Source organism: Penicillium manginii, assembly GCF_028828005.1.
Source record: "Penicillium manginii strain IBT 31320 chromosome Unknown utg000004l:1.0-7231830.0:1.0-7236170.0, whole genome shotgun sequence".
NCBI classification, from domain to species: Eukaryota; Fungi; Ascomycota; class Eurotiomycetes; order Eurotiales; family Aspergillaceae; genus Penicillium; species Penicillium manginii.
The window spans coordinates 3,766,964-3,782,643 of NW_026643105.1; the positions used below are offsets into that span (position 1 = coordinate 3,766,964).

Consider the following 15,680-nt stretch of genomic DNA (forward strand, 5'->3'; position numbering starts at 1 on the left):
CCCACAAGTAATCAATTTCTGTAGAAGCCCTCTCCACCTCGGTATATTCCCAGGTGCTAAGTACACTATTATCCAGCTATCAGATAGGCTTTGACGTTATCGAATCTTCGCGTGTACTATGTATACGCATACAATTTCTTCAAGATGTACGTAGGCAATACGTACATGCGTCAGAACGAGGGAAATTGTTATCAATATTTTCAACCAAAAAGGGACAAACTTCCCCCTGGTTCAAATATTTACCCTTTTTACCAAGGGGGCACTAAAGGTCATCTAGAAATGACACGATGTCATGCCAGGGCCCTGGGGAACCTTGCATGCAACCTAAATTGTATGGTGGCGCCGTGATTATAGTGAAACCGTGATCGACTCGGATGAGCCACCCTTACAGGCTTGATGGCCTTGATGGATTTTATCCGAAGCAGCACCGTGACAAACACATCCGTGGTTGCCCTGCATTGATGCCGTGCTATTGTGGACTTCATCTTGCTGCATGCCATCGATTGGGCCTTTGCAAGTGTATTCCATATTCCGTACATGTCCCGGTTTGCGTGGTGGACCCAGCGTTGATTTCCAAGTACCTGCCTCTCTGCTCAGCCACATCGTGGTCTTGCTGAGCCATGATTCCCTTAGATCAGTATCTCTGGTTCATCTACTGTCAAGTTCTGCGCAAGGTTTGGTTCGCAAATCATAAGAGGCCGTTTAAAGAACCGATGGGGAGAGGCTGTACCTTTCCCAAAATCGGTCTATGAGAAGATCACTTCTGGCTCCCGACGTAATATCTACACAGCAGCAGGGTACACCGCAACCCCGGAGCTAAGGACCACCCATTCACCACTCAGGATCTTCCTAATCCCCGCTTGACCAAGCAGCTTATGTATTCAAATTGTGCCCCAATCTGCGGTCACGCCCGCCTGTCGCCGATGGCATCTTTTGATGAACATAGCTCCTTCCTTTCGGTGTTTAGCGTTCCAGGCACGCCACGACTTTGCCCAGGAAATACCAAGAAAAGGAGGTCAGCTCCTCCCAAATTTTCGGGTAGTAGCCCCATCTGCCGGCCTGTCTCCGTGTCCTTCGGGGGTTGCTCGGTCTCCATGCGCCGCTTCTGTTTGGTCTCGGTGGACATAAGGTATTAAGCTTGACTTGTGGGAAGGCTCAGCTGACCCATTGACGTTTAATTAGATACCTTATTATTATTAAAGCTGTCTAATATATTTTAGCGTGTCCTTGATCCTATAGCGGAGAACCTGGGCCACCCTACGTCCCTTGGTGGCCTTCCAATTCCCAAATAGATGCAGATAGATTGATCCGCAGACACGGGCGTGGACCTGAGCCATCCATTGCACTGATTGCGCAGACTAGGGTCCCTTGGACACGGCACAGGATTCTCACAGTAATAGATTTAGGTTCACTCTCATGACTATCTGCCCCTTCCCGCTAGTAGCCCCATTGCGAGGCCCCCGTGGGCGCAGTTGTTTCACCGACGAGAAGATTATAGGAAGGGTTTCACCACATTCTTCCAATCCTTCGGCGATTCTTCAGCTCATGGGTGTAGGAAGAGGGGAGCCACTATATTTTCTTTTCGTTGAAGATCGTCTCCGGAGTAGGAAAGGTCTACGGCCTGGCGTGCAAATCATGCCCAGTGCTTTTTTTTTCTGCTCGAGTGGTGCCAAAAACGTATCATCCACTTTTGCCAAGTATACCATGGAGCTTTTGTCGATCCTGGCTCCAGTTGTGCATGCTAAGACTTGACCCAACACCCGAATGAGATCTTTATAGGCGACTACCGAGAAGCTAAAATTCAGCGGCCTGCAAGTCAACATAATCACCTTCCTTCTAGGGGAGACTGTTATAAAGACACGTCTCCATACGGGGCTTAGGGGCTGTGAGACAGATCTTCACTCTGCTTAAGCTACTTGAATGTTGTGATTTTGTCGATCGATTCGGAAACCGGGCCGGGAATCGGATATGCAATGCGGAATTTCAAATCATGGGTGTACCACGCGAATATTAGTATTATTTAGCCTTGGAGGTCTTCAAGAAGGCTCCCAGTATTATTAGTATGGTACTATGATACTAGTATATATCATAATCTTCAAAAACCTTAGAATACTACCACCTACTAGTAGTTGCGAGAGAGCAAACCTTGGAACTTTCCAAGGTTCAAGTTGATATTAGGTAGTACGGGCTGGTATATCTATACTACTACTAGTAGGTAACGCGGACTCGGACTTGATAAGGTAGTATCGGCACGAGGCCAACAGTCCTGGAGCCTTCCAAGGCTGGTAGTAGTGTCGATCGTTAACACTCGTCGACATATACTAGTAGTGGTCGTACTAGTAGTTAGTACCTGCCAGTGCGGAGAGGTTCCCCCTCACCAAACCCCAACCACAACACTCCGGCAAACTCTATACTTACTCTCGAGAAACCAATTGGCCCAACCGTACTACCTCCAGCACAGACTAGGGCAAGGAATTATCCGAACAAATTTTACCGATTTCTAGAAGAAACTCTTTTCTGCTTTCGATCGATAACCATCCACTCTCGAACTTGAACGAGGTCGCAGTGATCGGCTCCGATCGCCCATTCTTGAAACCTCCGCCAGTATACGGCCGTTTCAAATTGAATCCATGGGAGGGTCGTTCCCTCAAACCATCCCGCGATTCTCATACCCTGATGCCTAATCGACCCGCTGAAACGAACCACTGTTTGATAGTGCCGGCATTGGTGATACATGCTCCCCATTTTCAACCAATTTCACCTCACACACAGAATGTTCTCCAACATCTCCAGTACCCGGCAATCGAGCTTTCGCAGGACTCCGTAGCCAATTGGCCTTCGTCTCCGGATCTCGGATCGGTAAAAGGGGGCCAACAGAGCAGAAAACCGGGCAACGCGGATGGCGGTGCAATGCCACGAGGTGGAGCAGGCTGGCACGCGCTAAGCGATCCTCCGCCGAACTTAGTGGAGTGCAGAACAACAAATGGGGGCATAGATATTGGGAGCTAGTCGGGACGTCGGAGACCCAGTCTATTCCGACACAAGTCCTGTTCTCTACAATTTCTTGATCTATACCACATCGAGTATCGCCGAAAAAGGGGGGCCGTGATGCGCTATTCCTGGTGATCCAATGATAGCTGCCATTCTTCCCTTAGCCCTTCTCCACTTCTATGTCGGACCCGAATAGGATGGTCCACTTTTTAGTTTTCTTTTTCTTTTTCTTTTTTTCCCTCAGCTATTTTTTCCCTGTCTTCTCTTCTCTTCTATTTTACTGGATTTAGTACTCCGTACTCTGTGCATATGTATCTTCGCATCTACGGAACCAACGCCTCCCATCCCCTCAATATGGTGGATCGACCGTCATGACCCTCTTTTTATCTTGCACCGTGCGCCGAGGACCAGATTTGACCCTCGATGAACTATCCTGCCATCGCAGGCAGCACTTCTTGGGGCTTGGACCTCGGCTTTGACAGCACGTAAAATTCCACTCTTTAATAAACTAAACCTGTAAGCTTGAGTTGGATTGGTCCGACCGCTCAACCGGGAAGGAATCTTATAGGTTCTCGTTACTCGTGAAAAAAGCCAAGACAGGAAGGGGAGAGAAAAATAAAAATATAAAAGTGATCCCCATATGTAAGCGGCCAAGATAAACGAGCAGGTAGTACTCCGTACACTTTTTTTAAAAAAAAAAAATTGATGAGGGGGAATAGGTAAAAACCTAAAAAACCTCCCCAAAAAATTAGCAAACGCCGGTATAAGCGATCGAATGATTTGTGGCGTTTTGTCTAACCGATCTGAAATACAGAATACTAGTAGTTCGCTTCTTAACCCCCTCGTTCTAGTAACTGGTCAGCATCCACCAATGCAGTAGTATTACTACTCCGTAGAGATGCAGCATCATGTACATTCACGACATCATACCGACAACGAGGCTTCGGAACCCAACCGAGCCCGGACGAATTGGACGCCGGATAGCTGGGACCCACGATATGAGGGCCTATTATTGGACGAGTAGCGGACACCGCTGTGTTGACTACCATTGGAGGTCCGTTACGCCCATTTCACCCAGTCGTTGCTTGGCTGTGCCGGGCCTTTCAGACCTGTCTCACTTGGCCCTAAGTATAGCTTGTGTGTGCTTAAGTGTGAGCTCTCCTCTCGCGTACTCCGTATAGCAAAATCCTATTCTTAGCCGCGTGGACAATAAACTCAAAAATCCTATTCATATTTTTGGTTTCGAACTATGGGTTTGGATGATGGCATGTTTTAGATGATCCTTTGCAACGGTAGCAGTCATTATCCAGGCTAGTGAGGAGTATACAGATTCTGGTAGGATAGTTCAGCTTACTCCGTGCTTTGCCAAAAAAATTTCGCTCCCAAATGGTCTCTGTTCAGCTCAGCCATGCGAAAACTAGCTGGCCCTGGCGGCCTGATCGACGTAGCCCTATTCGAATCAAGATAAACTCCATAATGTTAATGGTAGCTGTAGTTCCTATACGTTCTATACGTGGTGGAGGTTGTGTTCGGATGGCCTGATCGAGGTAGAGACATCCACGGATGCCGATCTTTCAGCGGTCTGAAAAATCGTCGTTTTCTTAGGGCTGATGCTAGAGTTACGGTAGATGTTGGTCATTCAGATATTGAGGAGGATGAATTAATAGACTGCAGAATGGCATGCCAGTTGCCGAACAGGGCTTTCTGCATCGGTGTGATAGTGACACGTTGGTGCCAGTGGCTGATTCTGATGGTTGATGCCAAATCTACACGGTCTTATGCCTTATGAAGACCCAAGTGGGCAGCTGCACAGCGTGGCCTTGCAGCCAGAAAAGAATGCCCTGCTCATGCATAACTGCAATGGAATGAAAGACCGCTGACCGATTCTTGAAGCAGATACATAATCAACAGACGCTTACGAGAACGCCTCATCCCTTGCCCTGACCTGACCCTTTGTCACCGAAACGCCCTTGCCCTTGCCCTACCACCTCGAATATACCAGTGCACGAAAAGGAATAGCGAGATAGAATGAGCTTTCAGGCGATGACTAGGCTTTCGTATACGGAACGACCGTAGCAGATTGGATAGAGACTTGCCCAGAATGCAAACAAGTCCGGCTTTTCCTGACTCTGCTCGACCAACCACTCAGCGAATGGAGTCTCTGTGTCGAAGGGATTTGGACTCCGATAAACAGCGATCTATACACTTGAGCATCAGAAAGGGGCAGACTTTGATGACATCCATGACTGAAAGAGGGGGGAAAGGCTTCCAACTCACATCAGAGTAACGCTGCAACGCATCATGGTGTCTCACGTCAAGACCAAGACTGTCTAGCGTGCTCCAATGCACTCGGCGAGCCGCATTGCTATAAGCTCGAGAGAGGATCTCTCTTTCTGCAGTGTTCGTTTCGCCGATGGAGACCCCTGCGGGCAGCTTTCTCGTCTGGCGGACATAGGCCACCTCGATGAGGCGAGTGAGAAGGTCAGCCTGCCAGGTCTCCAGGAATGGATTGTGGCTGTATTGCTTTAAATGGCGTGAAAGGACTGAAATCTCTCGCTCGAGCTGATTCAAATTTCCGCGAATGTGTGTGATACGCGCTTCCAGGTCGTTGTTTGAGGCTTGCAGTGCGAGACATGCAATTTTGTGTTTCTGCGTCAGCTAATCAGTCTTCACTTGCCTCTCGTGTTTTCGGTGAACCTTTCTGTCCTTGGAATAGTCGGTGACTGGGGCTTACGCTGAAACAAGACGATTTGGCTAACTTGGTAGGTCCACGGGAGCTGGAGCGAGGGCGGGTGTGACGGCCACGTTTTTCTGGGGAAAGTGACATGTTGGTCCTCAAAGGTGCCGGGCCAAGTGAAGGAGTGTAGTACCCTTGTGGTTATCGTGGGGAATAAAGGAAGAGGAAGCACGGTTGGAAGAACTGATTTGCATGCGAGGTCGACGAGGCTCAAGGGCAGGGAAGGTGAGGTTGAGATAAGGAGGAAAGGGATCGTGCCTGCCTGATTTAGAAACTGCATTATATTCGCGTAGACGCGGTTGCAATCTATATTGACATTGAAATCTGGCATTGAAATTATCATCAAAAAGATCGTAACTCTAGCTGTCGATTATATTACAGCTTGCTGCCTGTGGAGGCCTTGCCAAAATCAATAACCAGCTTTCCAAACTGCTTGCCTTGCTTCATGTCCTCAAACAATCCGTCGATGGCAGGAAGATCGTCAATCTCAGCCTGAAGTACTCGTGAAACAACGGGGTGAATCTTCTTAGCCTTCACAAATTCAATCATATCCTTGAATTCTTTGCGAGAACCCATCGTGGAGCCACGAACATCAATGTTCTTGAGGACAGCTGTCATGGAGAAAGTCATCTTAGGAGACACTGTCATACCATAGATGGACAGAACACCGCCGGCCTGGATCGTCAATGTCAGTAAACATCCTTGAAATATAGAAGACTACTATGGGATATGTGTTGCGGAAGGGTATTCTGCACTCACCTTGAGCAGTTTGACGGATTTCTCAATTGAATCGCCACCTGCCCCGTCAATGATAGCATCGAAGTTCTTCTTTCCAGCAGGGAGCAATCCAAGAAGCTTCTTCTCCCATCCATCTTCTTTATAGCTGACACCACCAGTTGCACCAAGCTCAATTGCCTTCTGGATCTTCTCCTGGCTGGAGCTTGTCACAAAGACATGAGCGCCACGGGCGACCGCAAACCGCAGAGCAATCAAGGCAACACCGCCACCAATTCCGGTAATTAGCACAGCAGCCCCGTTGCTAGAGTTTCTCTCGCCAGCCTTCGATACCAAAGCTCGCCATCCAGTCAAGCCGGTCAAGGGGAGAGCAGCGGCCTCAGCATCAGAGAGATGGGCGGGTGCCTCCTCAACTTCGGACTCGTCGATGGTGATATACTCCTGGAGCGTACCTTTGTTGTAGACTTTGGTACCTCCCATGATGCGGTATCCAGTTGCCTCCTCCGGTCCATCGGGGGAATCTTTCCAGCCCACGCCGGGATTTAGGATGACGCGCTTTCCCTGCCACTTCTCTGCGTCGGACACGTTGGGGCCAGCGCCGACAACGGTGCCCACGCCATCTGCCAGCAGAGGAACATCGAATGTTACGCCGGGATACAGGTGTTGGCGGAGGAAGAGGTCGCGATGGTTGAGCGAGGCGGCTGATAGCTTCACCAGCAGCTCGCGCCCTTGCGGGGAAGGCTGGGGTAGAGTGCGCACGGTGAGCGGGTAGTACACCTGGCCCGGCTTACCGGGCTTGCCATCAATGGGCGAAATATAGACGGCCTTAGACATTGTGTTGCGAGGCAAGTAGCTGGTCTGACAAGCTAAGCTTGCTGGTGCTATGAGACTTGTTGAATGCGGGGACAACTAGCTTAATCGATAACCGAGGACCAGTTTCGGCGAGGCTGGGAATTGAGAGAGTCGATACCGGTTGAAATGGAATACCAGCTGTATTGAATACGGATAATTTTGATGGGAGATCACTCGCTAATATTTTAAAGTTATGATAGTATGAATCCATTCAAGTTCGAAAAGATATTCTAATCTCGAATTTATGTATTGAGTGAACACTACAAGGGACCTCGGCCCACGGAAGGGCGGCCTACTTACTAATTCACCAAGGATCACCATCAATATCCCTGTCTCCAATTTGGAGAAGCAGAACAATACCTTGCCTATTTTGGTTCTATTTTCCAGCAAATCCGACTATGAGAAAACGGTAGTAAATTCTTCAAGGCATGCCGCCATGGGTCGGCCTGTTTCAGTCAGTGCATTCCATTGCCCCGCATCAACCGCCCGCAAGACTCCGAGGCTGAGTCGATCTCGGCTTGAGTAGTAAGAGTTCTAATCCAGGTATATATCTTGATTCGGGACTGGTTATTTATTCAAGGGATACTAGTTAGATAGGCCATTCTTGATTTTCCAAGTGTTAAGGTTCAACACTGCGGCACGTCACGTTTATGAAGTGGAGTTTGAATATATATATGGTGCCCAGATAGTAATGGTACTTAGCAGGCGGTAGATCCTGATCACCTGCCCACCCACTACCACTAGCAGCCCTGGAGTGCCCACCTGCCAGGGCATCTGGGCACCGTCTGAATTCCAAGGTTGAACTTGAACTTGAACTCAGACAGGGTTAGAGTAATACTAGCTGTACTACATAGGTACCTAGGTAGTCTTGAAAAAGAGACCGAAGAACTTGAAATATGAAAAGATATTCCAAGTATGTGTCTATAAAATTTCCAATTTGAACTTAATTCGTTAACCCCCCCAACTCGAACATACATAGCACTAGTATCTAAAATTCTTCAAGTGTCCCCGATCATACTTTTCCCTAGAATAAACCCAATGCTAGTTAGGTCACCATGATTTACAATTGATGCATCATCGCGTCCCATAGAGAACACCGTGTCGACAGCAGCACACAAGTTGATAATGATGGCATGAATTGCATCCAGGATCCGCAGTCTCGGCTGCATCCTCAATCACAGCGCCCACCGAAGAATCAGATGCCGAGTCATCGGACAGTGCATATTCAAAGGAGCTGTCGGATTTGGCATCATCTGTATAACAACAGCCACTTGGCCTGACCTCAGTCCGAGGGAGCGGGGCAGGTCGCTTGTAAGTAGACTTCGTATGAGGACCGACTGCTCTTGGCATCTCCATTGAGTGATGCGGGCAGGCTATTGCTGTCGCTGGCGCTGGAGTTGGAGCCGGAGAGTGACACGAACGATGGTAATGTTCCTGATGATACGTCATTCCGTGGACGTTCGGGGTCGGAGGATAATAATGGCAATGAGTCAGCGGAGATACTGCTGTTCCTGCATATTGTGAAGCACAATGACATGGAGATGCTGGAATAGTTGCACCCGGTTGTTTCTGACTGTCCTTGTGAGTCCAGCCTTTGGTCTTCCTGGGCCGTTGATGAGGGTGCTCGGGTTCCGGCTCACGGAAGCATAGACCACAGGTGTGCCTCGGAGGAGGAGGAGGAGGTCTTTCAAAATGATCGTTGCTACCAGTCACTGGTGTGACCGGAGGTAGGTGATCGCTGTGAATTTCGCAATGACCACGAACTGGTTTCTCGGTTGGAGTAGCTCGGGGAGGATGGCGGACGAAGGCACAGGCATCGCCGTCTCGAACAAAGAAAAGGTTGGGCTTGATTTGTTCACCCCGAGCGACGACTTTGTGATAGGGCTTGCCTAGGAAATAATCGGGAATATTCATACACCGACGACTACTACGCTTCATGGCGCTGGGGTATGGAATGGAGTCGGATTGATAATGACGAAAAGGTAGCGAGGTCAATCAAGCCGATAAATACCTACTCGACTGAGATATTGTGATGCTGGATTTTGATCCTCAGCGAGCTTTTCTCACAGAAGTAGTCATCGGTAAAGGGGAGAAGGATGGAGATGGTACCATGGTATATGAAGGCCGATTGGATTGAAGCAATCATGAAACGATTTGAAAGGACTCATTATAGGCCTAGGTTAGATCTACGAGTATCGGGCTCGGGCTTTGAGATGAGACAGCAAACTACAGATATCTTGAATGGACGATGCATATAGACTATGGGCAACAAACCGCGCAATCAAGCAAACCTCCCAAATGGTCGGGCCGGTGACGATCAACCCCCCATGCGGGAAGACGGGTAGAAGAATAGAATTTCAAACCTAACCGGAGTCTGGCCCAGATTCAGAGGGGGCTCTGCAAATGAGTGTTTGGAGGCAAATATACTGGATCAATTATTTTCAACCTGGCATGTAGTGTGGTAGGATGGCTGGGGAAGGGAGGGATGATATGCAAGTATCCCCTCCTTCCTTTGAGATGATCTGATGGGCGTATGCCTATGCCTATGTCAATGTCAATGCCAATGCCAATGGCTGTGGGGAGTGTACATATATGCAGTAGGGCAAAGAAATCCAGCAAGGGTGACTAGCAGCACGATACGTCCAAAAGCCAACGAGGAAGACCAACACCAATCCAACTTTAACTGTTTGAAAGCAGCTGATCGTCCAATGAAGTGGCGGGGGTGGCAGGAGGTGTACCTTACACGTCGACCTATTTATTGCCACTGCCACAACCCACCGCATGCATACTAGATGCCAGCTGCACCTCTTCTGTTTTGGGAGCTTCCCTATAGCAGCAGACTCCACAACCTGGGGAGGAAAAAGAAAAGAGAGATGAGTTATAGAATAGGTAGATTTTGGTCTGAAACTAGTGACCTTTGTTCTAGAATAATTCCAAAAAAAAGATACTGGCCCTCCATACTAGTAGAAGCTACGCATAGTTAAGCTTGAAGCCACAGTGTGTTTGTGTGTTGTGTGGGTATCACCGTACTTTCTTTCTGGTGGCTGGAGGCAGACCTGTGTGTATTTTTCAATACACCCAATACATCGTATTTCATCCCTTTAGAGTACCTTCCCACGCGACACCTCGTCACCAATACACGGTATTTTCGCCTCTTCGCGCCTACTGCCACGCCCCCGCTAAATCCATTTTTGCTCTCCAGGAAACCCAAGCGAAATCGAATCTCGATCTCTCTTTCTTGACCTCGTTCGTCTGGCGTCAAAGCATACTTGCATTTCCTCCACCTACATCGATTTCGTTCGTCCATTGACACGCATCTAGCTGTCATTTCATTCATCCCGCCTTTTCGACTACTTTCTCGTGTTTCGCGTCCCCTCCAACCCGTTCGCATCACACACTTTCGCACCATCCGCCACCTCAAGTCTCGCGACGAACTCTTTCCAAATCGGCTGTTTTGTGGGGGAATATCACCTGTACTAAAACTTTCTATCATCCATAATGCCTACACCACTTCCATCGAGTTTTGCCTCCGCCGCTGCCGGTAACACGCAGGACCCCAGTCGGAGAGGGGATGGAGGAGCTGGTGGTGAATGGTATGCAATCTTGCCCTTCCTTCTCGTTCTCAAGCATTTAGCTTTTTCTGTGTCATATCTTTTCCCATTCACTGCATCGCCCTCTTCAACCTCCAATTCCGCCAGATCGAAATATTCCTTGCTAACCTTCGAATGTCCACACTAGGTCTCGATCTCGTATGAACGGAGCCACTCAAACTTTCCGCCGCCCTTCTGTCGCTACTAACCCTTCTCACATCCGAGAGAGTGGTCAACCTGCTTCCGCTTCGACACCGACGGCCCCCGGGGCATACATCCCACCCCACATGAGCTCAAATACCATCCCCAGCACCCTACGCAACGGAGATGCCCGATACTCCAAGGAGCAGCTCCTAGAGATGTATAAGGCGCAGCGGGAGAACGGAGCTTTGGGTAAAAACGTGGAGGAATACTTTGTGGCCGACTGGGATCCTCATATGGTGTCAGCCCCCGCGAATGGTGCGTGGGGGAAGCGGGACGACCACAAATCCTCCGCGGGACCTGAAGTGTGTTGGGACCATGGAGGTCAGGCTGAGCCGCTGGGCTTGTCTGATATGTCGGATGGAGAGAAAGAAGTAAGTCACGATATCATCCAGCGTGGGGTGGAAATTGCGTGTTCATATACTAAAACTCTGCAGATATTCACTGCTTCGGTCAATTCTCCCCTCAAGCCACCCCCCACGAACGCGCAGAAAGAAAATACTGCACCAGGTACTGGGGGTCGCAAACAGTCCATCTCTTACACCCAAGGTCATACCAATAACTACAATACCTCCTCCCCGACGGGCAGCCGCCCGGGCGCGAGACGTCGTGAGACTGGTGACTCGATCGGCAACCCCATGTCCCCTACCGGCTCCAACTCGCGCTTTTTCCGCGATGAGGCGACTACTTCCACCCCTCCTCCCGCCCTTTTGCGTCGGAAGACCGATTTTCGAGATCAAAAGCCTGACGACAAGCCTAAAGAAGGACAAGAAACTGCTTCTCCTTTCGGCTCTTTGAAACGAAGCTCGACCAACCCTCTGAATACCTCTGTGGGGGGGACCAGGCTCGCCCTGGGGCTCGGCTTCGCACAATGCCAACTTCTCTCCCATGGGCGCTTTTGGAGCTTTCTCCCTGGGTTCCAGCACGGCCCAAACGCCAACGGAGAAGAAACCTGGATATGGAAGCCTTCGTGGAGAAAGCCGGTTCAAGGATCTTCTTTCTAAGGATAGCTCTGAGGATATTGCTGGGTCTGCTAAGGACAAGAACCTAGCCGGCCTCGAGCGCCTGACCGAAGATGATGGTGACCAACGTTCTCAGTCTCCTTGGGGAGAGGGGCTCAAGACGCGTGCAAACCGCAGTGAAACAAATCCATTTGATGAACCTCGCAGTGGAAGCGCCGCGCTCGGTGGATCTCAAGATCTCGAAGCTCCGTCACAGGCTGACCTCGGGTTTGGCGCGTTCGGAATGACTTCAAGCATCCCAGGCTTCCGCGAATTAATGCAAAGCCAAGAGAATTCCCGCAATCCTACCCCGAGCTTGCTCCAGGGCCATGAACCAACTAGCCCCACGAACACCAACCCCTATCAAAGCCCTCAAAATGATCGGACTGCTGCCGACCCAGAGGATATGGATACGGATGGATCGGACATTCAGCATTCTCAACACCCCGGTCTCAGTGGCTTGCGGGATCCTTCAAACCCTTTTGGATCGATGAGACGGGTTGGCTCTGGCATGGATTTGCCTACTGTCGATCGCAGCCAAAACTCCAGCGCCAACGCTAACCGTAACTTCTCGGGCCTTGGTGGCCTAGGTGGTCTCTCCTCTCTCGGCGGGGGTGCCGCTTGGCCGTCTGGAGGTGCCATCGGCACTCCAACCCGCGAACGCTCTGCTTTCGCTAGCGGTTTCGGCGATCCCATCTTCGGTTCCATGGGCGATCTCCAATCTCCAAGCCTGTCTACACTTGGAGGTGGAGGTCTCTTTAGCCCTCATGCTGGTATTTCCGGAACTGCTAGCATAGGCCGATCGAGCAAACTCGGTGCCCTTTTCTCATCCGTGCAGGACGAACAAGGTCGCTCAGACTCGGTCGGCCTGGAAGAAGGGCTCCGACAAGTGGATCTCCAGCAGACGGAGAAGCCCGGCCAGGCAAGTAAACCTGGGTCAAACCCGTCTCAAACACCTGTTTCGGCTGTTGGTTCTCTTCCGCCCGGAATCGGTCACGACGGAGCTGGAGCAATTCAGACTCCCGGGGGTACCGTGCCTTCTGCCCAGCAACGTTGCATGGTGATGCCTGATCGCATGCGCTGGATCTATCGCGACCCACAGGGCAATGTCCAGGGGCCATGGACCGGACTTGAGATGCATGACTGGTTCAAGGCTGGCTTTTTCAGCCCCGACCTGCAAATAAAGAAGCTCGAAGATATTGAATTTGAGCCATTGGCTCAGCTGGTCCGACGTATTGGCAACTCACGCGAGCCCTTCCTTGTTCCCCAAATCGGCATCCCCCATGGTCCCGAACCCACTGGTGCTCAATGGACTGGCCCTCCTGGGCAAACCACTACTACTGCTCAGCCTCCATTCCCTGGAAGTTTCCCGAGTTTCGGCACTACCTTGACCGCGGAGCAACAGAACGCACTCGAGCGACGCAAACAGGAGGAGCAGTATCTGATGGCCCGTCAAAAAGAACATCTCGCCCAGCAGCAAGCGATTATGAAGCAGATTGGCCCTTCTACTATGCAGCCCCAGCTGCAGCACCAAACTAGCGCCCACAGTCTTCAGAGCCAGCCCAGCTTCGGTAGCATTGCTTCGCCGTCTGGTTACCAGCCATCTCCAATCCAGGCACCTGGCCATGGCCAGCAGCAGCAATCGCAAGGTGGGGTTGCCGGTTTCTTCGATTCTGCAGCACCTACCCGACAGGGAGGTCTCCCGAATGTCGGACCTGGAATGCTAGGAACTGAGCTCGGTAGCCAAGACCAACTTCCGGCTCTACTGGATCGCCTGAACGTCGGCCGCCAGGATCCTTTTGCTTTTGGTGCATCCAATTCATTCGCTGCTCGCCAGCCCGACAGCTTCCTGCACTCCCAGCAGGTTTCTTCAATGCTTCAAGATCGCGAGGCGCTTCAGCAAGAACAAGAGCAGTTTGACCAGCTCAACTCCAATGATCCCTTCGACCAGCAGGCCCGCGAAGAGCGACTGCGTCAGTTCCATGCTCTGAGAGCCCAAGAAGGCGACTTTGGGATGCGGACCGTTGACGGCTTGCCAACTCACCCAGCCGCTTCCGTCCAGGATGCCGAAGCTGCTGCTACCAGTGAAGAGCTAGCTATGGAAGCCCTCTCAGCTGATGAGCCTATTGATGAGCCTACTCTCACTCTGTCTCAACAGGTCCACAAGGCTGCTTCTGCCCAGCGTCAACAGCAGGAGCAAGACCAGCATGCTCAGGCTGTCCCTGAAAATGTCTGGGGAGTTAAGACCGATAGCGCTATGCCTCACCCCTTCCCCCCGCCTCCCTCTGCGTCGCCTTTGCCCGCTCCCGCTGCTCAGCGCAACCGCCAGAACATGGCTGAATCTCTGGTTGCCGACTCTCAGTCTCGGACCCAAACCCCAATTGATGCGGCACCCACTTCTGTCGCCCCTTGGGCAAAGGATAACGTTGAAGTGCCGAAGGGTCCCTCTCTGAAGGAGATCCAAGAGGCTGAAGCTCGCACTGCTGCCCAGCGCGAGGAACACGCCGCCGCCGCTCGTCGTGCTCAGTTCCTTGCCGAGCAAGAGCGTCTCAGCCATGCCCAGGCTCAGGTTGTCCCTGGTCTTCCCTCTTCCGCAAACTGGGCCAGCTCTGGATCACCGGCTACTCCTACTGCCGCCAGCCCAGCCTGGAACACTAAGAGCCAGCCCGCACCTATCACCAGCACCGCAAAGAAGACTCTGGCTCAGATTCAGAAGGAAGAGGAGGCCCGCAAGCAGCGCCAAGCTGCTATCAACGCCGCTGCCGCTGCTCAAGTCGCGACGCCTAGCCCCCCCGGCTTCCGCTACCAAGCGCTATGCCGAGCTTGCCAGCAAGGCCCCTGCTGCTACTACTGCCGCCGCCGCCAGTGCTGCCCCTGTTGCTTCTGGTGCTTGGACAACTGTCGGGGCTAGTGGCAAGGCTAAGACTCCTCTTGCCGCCCCCCTTGGACCTCGTTCGACCAGCGGTACCATTCCTGTTGCACCTGCTTCTGTGTCCAAGCCCCGCCCTACCATCGCCACTCGTACTGTGACCGGTGGCAGCGTGTCTCAGGGCAGCTCTAACCGCGCCATGGAGGAGTTTACTAAGTGGGCTAAGCTGTCTTTGGGCAGGGGCCTGAACAGTAACATCAATGGTAAGCCCCACAAATAACCCCAGCAGCAAATAAACGTCTAATTCTAAACCTTTCTAGTGGATGACTTTGTTCAGCAACTTCTTTTCCTGCCTGCCGAGGCCGAGATCATCTCTGACTCTGTCTACGCAAACTCCCAGACCTTGGATGGTCGCCGCTTTGCCGACGAGTTCATCCGCCGCCGCAAGCTTGCTGACAAGGGTGTCGTTGACCCCGTCTCGCCCAGTGCCTTCGCCGAGCAGAAGAACGGCGGTGGCTGGAACGAGGTTGCTAAGAAGGGATCTGCCTCGAGTGCTACTCCCTCTGCCCGTGAGGAGGAGAGCAATGCTGCATTCAAGGTCGTCGCCCCCGCAAGAAGGGCAAGCGCTAGTGGCGTGCATAGTTAGCTGTTTCTGAGCTAGTCGGGAAATTTTTTGCATTGTTTGATTATCTGCGACCTTTTTT

The 15,680-nt window shown here is 51.3% G+C and overlaps 3 protein-coding genes across 3 annotated transcripts; 1 reads left to right on the forward strand and 2 right to left on the reverse strand.

Annotated features, from left to right (window-relative positions):
- Nucleotides 1–5,027: 5,027 nt before the first annotated feature.
- N7533_005115 (uncharacterized protein) lies at nt 5,028–5,818 on the reverse strand (the record flags this gene model as incomplete). Its single annotated transcript, XM_057101765.1, has 3 exons — nt 5,028–5,189; nt 5,269–5,640; nt 5,726–5,818. 3 exons carry the CDS (start codon nt 5,816–5,818, stop codon nt 5,028–5,030), a joined length of 627 nt encoding a protein of 208 aa, XP_056961395.1.
- Nucleotides 5,819–6,103: 285 nt separating this feature from the next.
- N7533_005116 (putative alcohol dehydrogenase) lies at nt 6,104–7,297 on the reverse strand (the record flags this gene model as incomplete). Its single annotated transcript, XM_057101766.1, has 2 exons — nt 6,104–6,403; nt 6,488–7,297. The coding sequence occupies 2 exons, from the start codon at nt 7,295–7,297 to the stop codon at nt 6,104–6,106; spliced, it is 1,110 nt and encodes a 369-aa protein (XP_056961396.1).
- A 3,516-nt stretch (nt 7,298–10,813) lies between these two features.
- Nucleotides 10,814–15,622, forward strand: N7533_005117 (GYF domain-containing protein; the record flags this gene model as incomplete). The annotated part of the gene is made up of 6 exons (XM_057101767.1): nt 10,814–10,908; nt 11,054–11,480; nt 11,544–11,895; nt 11,951–14,880; nt 14,918–15,239; nt 15,297–15,622. The coding sequence occupies 6 exons, from the start codon at nt 10,814–10,816 to the stop codon at nt 15,620–15,622; spliced, it is 4,452 nt and encodes a 1,483-aa protein (XP_056961397.1).
- Nucleotides 15,623–15,680: the final 58 nt, after the last annotated feature.